Raw genomic sequence first — 8,733 nt, forward strand, 5'->3', positions numbered from 1 at the left:
CATGCAACAAATAAACAAATTTTAAACATGACGATTTAAACGATTGATTTTAAAAGGGCTTTAAGATGTACTTGAATTTAAGATTTCTCACGAAATCCGTTTTAAAGTCAAAATTAAATGGCCTGATTGAATTGGCTAGTTTTAGAAAGGCTTTTAAAGAGTATTTGAAATAGGAGTTCAAATGCTGCTCTGTTTGAAAGATATTTTTAGAACGTTTTATCTTAACTGAAATTAAGAAAAGCTTTAAGAAATTTAGTGATTCACTTATTTGAAATTATTGTTACAAATTATGAAAGTATTCTTTCTTATATTAAAAAAAAAAAAATGTTCCGCAAATTTTAAGAAACCCCAGTAAGTACAAGTTAAAGTTTAAGTTACAGTGGCGGCCTCATAGGAGGGGCGTCACAAAAATCATCTCAATCAGAATTAAAACGAAAAAGTTATGACATTTTCAAGAATAGAAAAAATATTGTTCATTAACTTGAGTTTGAGTTTATGAACTCGAATTAAAAGGAAAACTTGAACTCGAGTTTAACCCCAAATTCGAGTTCAAACTCAAATTTTACAAAAACACATAAACTTGAATAAAGTTATAACTCGAGTTTAAATTTTTTTTGAATTTTATTATAAAAGAACACCCCCTTAATTTTTCTATCTTTGTATGCATCATCATTTGTTTGGTGTAATAGTTTTTTAATATGTCAACAAGAGTTAGTGTAGTGTGACATAATTAAAGAGCAGGTAGGCCATATATATATTTTTTTAACATTACAGGGAAAAAAAAATGATAATGTTGCTTTCACTGATGTTTAATTAATTATTAAAGATCACTATTCTCTCTGTAGATTGTCCCATTTGCATAAAAGCCTGCCACGTGTTATTTGATATAGACTTTTACTAAAGACTTGTTTTTGGAGAGGCTGAAAATATCAGTCTATCACAAAAGATGGAAAAAAGAATCCAAGACATAACTAAACAAAAGAGTCAAAAAATGGTCCCCAACCAAAAAAATCAATTTATTTTATAAATAAATAAATAGTTACAGGCGATCATAAGCAAGAGTGAAAGAAGCAAAAGGAAAAATATTTAATCATTTTCATCTCCTTTTTATTTTTTTTTTTGTTCACTCTTTTCCTGGTTCACCAAAGGAATGTTGAAATGATCGTTTGCATTAACCGTGTCTAGAGAGATGAAAACACAATAATTACATAATTCATTTGTATGTGCTATTTATTCTCCATATCTTCAACTCTATAACTCTGCAACAAAGGGATCTTCCCATAATCCTTGGTATCTTCTTCTTGTGCTTTTCCCCATATTACAGCATAAAACCCAAGTAGTAGTATAATTGCTCCAACAACGCTTGAAAGTGGACGTGAAAAAGAAAAAGGCCAATTAACAGTAATTCTTCTTTGTGATCTTGAAACTAATCCAAAATCCAATAATTTGGATAAAAATGGAGTAATTAGGCAGTTAGTTATGTACCTCCCAAGGAAGAGATCATCGCCAAGGAATACGACACCGACAAAAGCTGCAATGGCAATAGAAAGTGGCCGGAAGATAGAGATATAGAGAGGTCCCTTCAAGTGAAGCCCCCACGTGTGGAGTAATGTGCTGAAAGATATACCAAAAAATCCCTAAAAAAAATAAAAATAAACCATGACCAATTGCACGTATATATCCAATAGCTTGATCATGAGTTATTATGTAACACCATAATAAATTTAGTTTCTTACTGATAATACAACAGTGACCAATGATATCTTAGGCTTCAATGTCCAAGCGCTCAATTTTGGTTCTGCTATAAGGCATACTGGTACTGCAATAGTTGTGGCGCACAGAAAGTACACGGGCACCACAATTTTTGCATCTTGGTACGTTTTCATCACCTGGGTCTGCCAAAAACTAGTGAGTATACTTCGCGCCAATGAAACAGTCCATAAGTATATTAGTTAAAAAATCTGGCGGTTATTTTAATATTACTCGAAATCACAAAATTAGAATGGCGGAGCTACTAATAGTTCAGTGGGGGGCGCATTATGCTACAAATGAAATTTATAATTATGTTTTTGTTGAGAAAAGTGCATGTGTTATCCCACATGAAAAGTAGGTAGAAATGTGAAATAGTTTATATATATATGAAAAGACTCAGACTCAATAGGTTAGCTTTTTAGGTCAAGTTGGATTCTTAAAGTGTGTTGGATCAGTTTCACGTGTGTTATCTCCCTAACAAGTGGTATCAAAGCCGATGATTCATTCGGATCAAGCGATCACACTCAGTTGTAATTGTAGGTGCATTTTGTGGACTCGTATAATTTTGACTCTCTTTCCTATGCTCGAGTTGGCTCTCATTTAGAGTGCCACTTTCACATGTGGTGTATTCTCAACAGTTTCGATCTAGTGAAAAATTATCTCCTATGTTTTTATAGTGCTCCAACTGAAAAAGTATTTCTGGTTCCGACACTGTTTATGACTCATCTCTGAGTGTCGATTTACTACTAGGTTGTTTATAGACCTAGTATTGTGAGTTAAGCTACCTGAAGAATGTACCAGATTGAGCAAAGAAGGTATTCCAAAGCTAGTAAAAGGCCTCCAAGGACCCAATTCGTTCGCGATGTTTCTGAAGAATATTGAAGGCTAAGAGACACTAATTCAGAAGGAGATGAAGAAGCAGGGGATAAAAGTGTAGGGCCCTTGTAGAGAACCGCTACCAATGCGCCTGATATTGAAAGTACGGTGCCTATGATTTTGTTACGAGTCACTGAGCTTCTAACATCCATATTCTCCATCCTTTTGGAGGCAAAAAAAAAAAAAAAAAATGGTCTTAGTGCAAAGAAGAAAACAGAGCAGTGCTTTATATGCACATAACAAACATTTAGAGGGAGAGAGAGAGAAATGAAGGAGAAGACCTGAAGATGACGGCTAATATGAAAGTAAAAGCCGGTGTAAGATTGCTGGCAGCTGAGGCAAGAGTTGGAGAACTGTATTCTATACCTTTATATCCACATATGTTGGATGAAAACCTGCCTTTCAAAACCAAAAAAAGCAAAGTTGCGGTACATAAGGATAGATCCTTTCCTTTAGATTTTCCTTGAATTAAATCATGATCAAATTATCATGGATTTTAGCGATACATATGTATTATATCCATACCCAATTATTCCAAGAAGGACAATTTTTATGAAAAAAGACAGCTCGAAAGAAGGAAGTTCACTCCTGCACCAAATCTCAAATATAATGAATATCATTTGTTACATGAACCAAGTGAAAAGCTTGTGATTAAGCTAATGATAAGGAGATAAAGAAAGCATTATTTATTTAATTACCTTGGAAATATGAAGGGAAGAGGGAGAAGAACAAGAGTACCTAAAAAATAAGAATAAGCAATGAAGACAAAGTAGCTCAGCCCTTTCAAAGTGGCTGCTTTGTACAACGTATTTACGCCGACCGTCGCGAACTCTACGGCGGCCATGGCTGCAAAGGGCACAACTTCTTTACAGCCACAGCCTGGCATCTTAATTTCCTTCCCTTCTTCTCTCTAGCCTCACTGGGTCTATAAAAGATTTTTTTTCTTCTCCTCCTCTTTGTGATGCATTTTTTTATTTAAGTTATTTGGTGGGCCATCATTTTCTGGCATTGATTATGATATTGATGATGTGACAATATTTACATAGCTTTGCAACAAGAGTTTCTCGCCGTTGGATGAGGATACAAAACCACCTAATCCACCGTCCATGTATCTATAGCATACTTATAAAACCAAAATCAAACCAATTATATCTCAAAAAACGCTGCATAGTTGTGAATGGCCATCAATTTGAGCTGACGTTTACAATTTGTGTGACACAGCTACAGAAGAATTTCCATCATCTGTATTTGGAAAAAAAAATAAAAATAAAAATAAAAAAGACGAAGACAATTAAATTGCCGGAACGCCATTATTTTTCACAAATCACATGGTGATTATGTTGGTACTCTAATCACACCTTGCACTACCTAGAAAAGAAATAAGTAATGTGAAAAAATGACATTTTTTATTTAAGAAAAAAGTAGGTGCACTGGCGGATTATGCCCTATTTTAATGGGGAATTATGGCCTATTTGATAATATAAAATTCTAATAATGAACATTTTTTTGGAAAATTTTCAAGAATCCCATGAAAAAGATATTATATTTTATTTTTGCTATTAATTTTAAATTTATTATTTATGCCATCAGTTTTTGTATTCTATGGAATTACGTTTCATATTCTAGTAGAATATTTTTTAATGGCATGAATAATAAAATGATGAAAAATAATAGTTATTTTTGTAATTTTCTGCTTTTTTATTAGGTGGCCATTATTACACCTTTTTTTTTATGCAGCGTCAGTTACATTTCTCCTAAACATTTTCTAATATACTAGCAAAGGTACTATGATATAATTGTATTGTTGGTAAGCTATTCTTTTAAACAGAACATAATAATCTTTTTTTTTTCGCTGGACGAATATAATAATCATATTGTTGCTTTGATTAGTAGCAAGTAGCAACGTTGGAGTAGACTGTTTTAATATAAATAAATAAATATCTTGTAACAAAAGTGCCATTACTTTCTTACTGCTGTCCAACCAAACGACCTAAATTAAAATAACAAAAAAATATTTACAGTGCCTCACAAAAAAAAAAAAAAAAAAAAATCATTTCATCTTCATCTCCTTTTTTTTCATTATTTTCCTGTTTCACCAAACGAATATTGAAAGATCGTCTGCATTGACCGTGTTTAGAGAGATAAATACACAATAATTACATAATTCATTCATTTAGTGTGCTATTTATTCTCCATATCTTCAACTCTATGACTCTGCAACAAAGGGATCTTCCCATGAGATATTGAAGAGGCACAATCCTTGACATCTTCTTCTTGTGCTTTTCCCCATATCACAGCATAAAACCCAAGTAGTAGTATAATTGCTCCGACGACACTGGAAAGTGGACATTAGAAAAAGGAAAATTAACAGTAATACAAGAAAATAAACAGTAATTCTTCTTTATATATAATCTTGGAAGTAATCCAAAAAAAAACAACAATTTGGATAAAAGGATGGAGTAATTGGGCAGTTCGTTATAATATTACCTTCCAAGGAAGAGATCATCACCAAGGAATATGACACCAACAAACGCAGCAATGGCAACAGAAAATGGCTTGAAGATAGAGATATAGAGAGGTCCCTTCAAGTGAAGCCCCCACGTGTGGAGTAATGTGCTGAAAGATGAACCAAAAAATCCCTAAAAAAAATAAAAATAAACTGTTAGTGCATTTTTTGTGTTGGTTTATTTTTAGCAAATTCGTTGTAAGATTTGTTGGCATTGTAAATTGGTAGTCCTCTTAAAGAAAGTTTGGTTGTCATGTTTATTGGCTGCAAATCAAGAGTGGACTTTTTGGAGCATTATGGCTGGCTCTTCTAAGGAAAGAATTGTGAGAAATATTGGGAATGATTGTCTTCTTACTGTCATTAGAGTTGGTGACCTGATTTGTGGTGTTAATGGAGGGGATATTACCTTTTGGGTGTGCTTATTGTCGGTGGGAGAGTGTTGCAGATTGTTGTATGAAAAACAAAGTGGTATGAGGGTTTGTGAAGATGAGGGCAGAACGTGTAATGAACACACAGGGCTGAAAACATAAAAGTTGCATTTGTCCATATCAGAATGAGATTGTAATGTTAAGTGTCGCTTGATGTGTTGCGACAAATTGTTAGAACGCTTTCGAGTTGGTTCTTCAGGAGAAGATTTCTTTGGTTTCGGGAGGAAACCGTCAAATCAAGTGGTGCTCGCTGATCAACCTTTCTAAGGAGTTTCTAGGCAACGGCGACAACATCAAGGAGGGAGTCGTTGAGTGTGTAAGACCGTTCGGTCCTTTGTAATCTTTTGAACTTAGTGGATTGATCATTGTCTGGGCATGGCCCCGCAGAGTAGGTGTGCGCACCGAACTGCGATATCATTTTTTTGGTGTCCTTTACGTTTCTGCATTAGTTTCCTGCTTTATTGTATTGATGGTTTAATTTTAGATTTTCTGTCACAAAAAGTGTTACAGTAAAGTGTTGCAACACCACTTGTGACACCAGGATAAAAACGGACCTAACATAAACCATGACCAATTGCACGTATATATCCAATAGCTTGATCATGAGTTATTATGTAACACCATAATAAATTTAGTTTCTTACTGATAATACGACAGTGATCAATGATATCTGAGGCCTCAGTGTCCAAGCGCTCAATTTTGGTTCTGCTATAAGGCATGTTGGTACTGCAATAGTTGTCTTGCACAGAAAGTACAGAGGTACCACAATTTTTGCATCTGGGTATATTTTCATCACCTGGGTCTGTCAAGTAATAGTGAGTCGATTGATATGTAACAGCTTGAACTTTGCAGCAAAACTAATTAGAACCCACAGTTGACATTTTAAGCTCTGTTTGATATGAGAATTCAAATTAAGATAATTTTAGTTTTAGTTTTAGAACCAGAATCATCATTCATGATTTTGGGTCTAAATTATGGTTCTGGAATCAGAATTATAATTAGGGATAGTTCTCGAACCAGAACTATAATTACGGAATTGAACAACCCAAAATTAAGGGGGTGATTTTAGAATTGGTGGTGGTTCTGGTTTAAAACATCACATAATGGTTCAAATTTTGAACTATCCAAACAAAACATTGATTTTGTTGGGTCGAACCAGAACCACTTTTTACTTTTTGTAAATAAACACTTATTTAAATTAGAACCATGATTCCAATTCTAGAACCCCATAAAGTCTCATCCGTCAAAAAGTCTGGCAATCCTTTTAATATGAATCAAACTTAGAATATCTGGATTTATAACACATCTCTAAGTATCTAATGAACATTTTTTATATGTGAAATCTAATAAAATTTGTAGCTTATCCTCCTTGAAATCCGAAATTTTATATTTGTCCCACCTTATAATTTGTAAAACTTCTTACTTATGTGTGAAATCTAATGAAATTTGAACAAGTTACCTGAAGAATGTACCAGATTGAGGAGAGAAGGCATTGGGAAGCTAGTAAAAGGCCTCCTAGGACCCAATTCCTTTTTGATGTTTCCGAAGAATATTGAAGGCCCAGGGAAAATGATTGAGGAGGAAATGAAGATGAAGAGGAGAAAATTTTAGGGCCCTTGTAGATAACTGCTACCATTGCGCCAGATAATGAAAATATGGTGCCTATGATTTTGATACGAGTCACTGAACTTCTAAGATCCAGATTCTCCATCCTTTACGAGGCAATAACAAATAATAATAATAATAATAATGATAATAATAATAATAATAATAATGATAATAATAATGATAATAATAATAATAATGATAATGATGATAAAATTCTTTATATGCACATAACAAACATAAAAAATGTAAAAAAAAAAAAAAATGGGGGAGGAAAAGACCTGAAAATGATAGCCAATATGAAAGTAAAAGCCGGTATCATGTTACTGACAGCTGAGGCAAGAGTTGGAGAACTGTATTCTATGCCTTTACATCCACATATGCTGCATGTAAACCTGCCTTACAAAACAAAAAAGAATGAATAAATGAATAAGAAAAGAAAAAGTTGTTGTCTACATGATAAGGAAAATAGGAGTCTCTTTTCGTTCTTTTTGTTTTTCCTTAAATTAAATCACGTGATCAAATTATAATGGATTTCAGTGATATATATCTCCATACCCAATTAGTCCCAAAAGGACAATTTTTAAGAAAAAAGACAGCTCAAAAGAACGAAGTTCCCTCCTGCACCAAATTCAAATATAACCCACTATCATTTATTATATGGATTAAGTGAAAAATACTTGTGATTATAAAGCTTTAATGAGAAGGAGATCAAGAGAGGTATATTTATATATTTATTTACCTTGGAAATATGAAGGGAAGAGGAAGCAGAACAAGAGTACCTAAAACATAAGAGTATGCGACAAAGACAAAGTAGCTCAGCCCTTCCAAAGTGGCTGCTTTGTAAAAAGTATTTACGCCGACCGCGGCCAACTCTACGGCGGCCATGGCTGCGAACGGCACAATTTCTTTACGACCGCAGCCTGCCATCTTTCCTTCCCTTCCTGATCTCTCTAGCCTCACTCGGTCTTTAAAAGACTTTTTTCTTCTAATTCTCTAGTTGGTGAAGCATCTTTGGTTTAAATTACGTGACGGTCACATTACTCTTTTGAATTTTCTAGCGTTGAGTATTATGCCATGATGGGACAATATATTTAGCTTTGAAAAAAAAGGTTCCTCGCCGTTGAACAAGGATATAAAACAACCTAATCCATCGAGATAACCGAAACGAAACCATTATAGCTCAGAAAATAGATGCTGCCAAGTTGTGAATCACCGCTAGTGTGTGTTTGGTTGGGGAGAGATCAGAAGGGAAGGAGAAGAGGACCAATACATTATTTAGTTGGAGGGAGTATACGATAGAGATGAGGAGAAATACTAGCATCATTTTTTGTCACTTTTAAATTTTATTTTTTGATACGTAAATTCTAATAATATATTATTATTTAAAAAAAATAAGATAGTGAAATACCTGTGTCAAATAATGAATGTAGAGAGTGACATAAAGAGTAACATAAACTATAATTATAAATGATTAATCATAATGAAAGATGAATGATCGCGTATACAAGAAACGTTTTCATCATGCCACATTGTTACTCGATATATATATATATATATATATAT

The 8,733-nt window shown here is 33.7% G+C and overlaps 2 protein-coding genes across 3 annotated transcripts; both read right to left on the reverse strand.

Moving 5' to 3' along the window:
* Nucleotides 1–994: 994 nt before the first annotated feature.
* On the reverse strand, nt 995–3,538 carry LOC21391769 (WAT1-related protein At5g40240). Of its 2 annotated transcripts, none has more exons than XM_024175625.1 (7): nt 3,327–3,538; nt 3,154–3,216; nt 2,910–3,023; nt 2,538–2,790; nt 1,737–1,895; nt 1,486–1,637; nt 995–1,362 (listed from the first exon to the last, which is right to left on the reverse strand). In XM_024175625.1, the coding sequence occupies exons 1-7, from the start codon at nt 3,512–3,514 to the stop codon at nt 1,227–1,229; spliced, it is 1,065 nt and encodes a 354-aa protein (XP_024031393.1). In that variant the 5' UTR covers nt 3,515–3,538; the 3' UTR covers nt 995–1,226. The 2 variants fall into 2 exon arrangements, with proteins under 2 accessions (XP_024031393.1, XP_024031394.1); XM_024175626.1 differs by having other exon boundaries at nt 1,285–1,362; nt 1,486–1,614.
* A 1,118-nt stretch (nt 3,539–4,656) lies between these two features.
* On the reverse strand, nt 4,657–8,095 carry LOC21391770 (WAT1-related protein At5g40230). The gene is made up of 7 exons (XM_024175637.1): nt 7,910–8,095; nt 7,726–7,788; nt 7,449–7,562; nt 7,022–7,274; nt 6,206–6,364; nt 5,116–5,267; nt 4,657–4,963 (listed from the first exon to the last, which is right to left on the reverse strand). The coding sequence occupies exons 1-7, from the start codon at nt 8,053–8,055 to the stop codon at nt 4,810–4,812; spliced, it is 1,041 nt and encodes a 346-aa protein (XP_024031405.1). The 5' UTR covers nt 8,056–8,095; the 3' UTR covers nt 4,657–4,809.
* Nucleotides 8,096–8,733: the final 638 nt, after the last annotated feature.

Source organism: Morus notabilis, unplaced genomic scaffold (genome assembly GCF_000414095.1).
Source record: "Morus notabilis unplaced genomic scaffold, ASM41409v2 Scaffold1008, whole genome shotgun sequence".
NCBI classification, from domain to species: Eukaryota; Viridiplantae; Streptophyta; class Magnoliopsida; order Rosales; family Moraceae; genus Morus; species Morus notabilis.

Excerpts from the sequence above, each read along its gene's own strand:
- LOC21391770 (XM_024175637.1), bottom strand. The coding sequence starts at position 8,055 with ATGGCCGCCGTAGAGTTGGCCGCGGTCGGCGTAAATACTTTTTACAAA. Across the intron at positions 7,789-7,909 it reads CTTCCCTTCATATTTCCAAG|GAGGGAACTTCGTTCTTTTG; the intron begins GTAAATAAATAT and ends AATTTGGTGCAG. Across the intron at positions 4,964-5,115 it reads GATGATCTCTTCCTTGGAAG|TGTCGTCGGAGCAATTATAC; the intron begins GTAATATTATAA and ends TCCACTTTCCAG.
- LOC21391769 (XM_024175625.1), bottom strand. The coding sequence starts at position 3,514 with ATGCCAGGCTGTGGCTGTAAAGAAGTTGTGCCCTTTGCAGCCATGGCC. Across the intron at positions 3,024-3,153 it reads GTCCTTCTTGGAATAATTGG|GTTTTCATCCAACATATGTG; the intron begins GTATGGATATAA and ends TTTGAAAGGCAG. Across the intron at positions 1,896-2,537 it reads CAATCTGGTACATTCTTCAG|ACCCAGGTGATGAAAACGTA; the intron begins GTAGCTTAACTC and ends AGTTTTTGGCAG.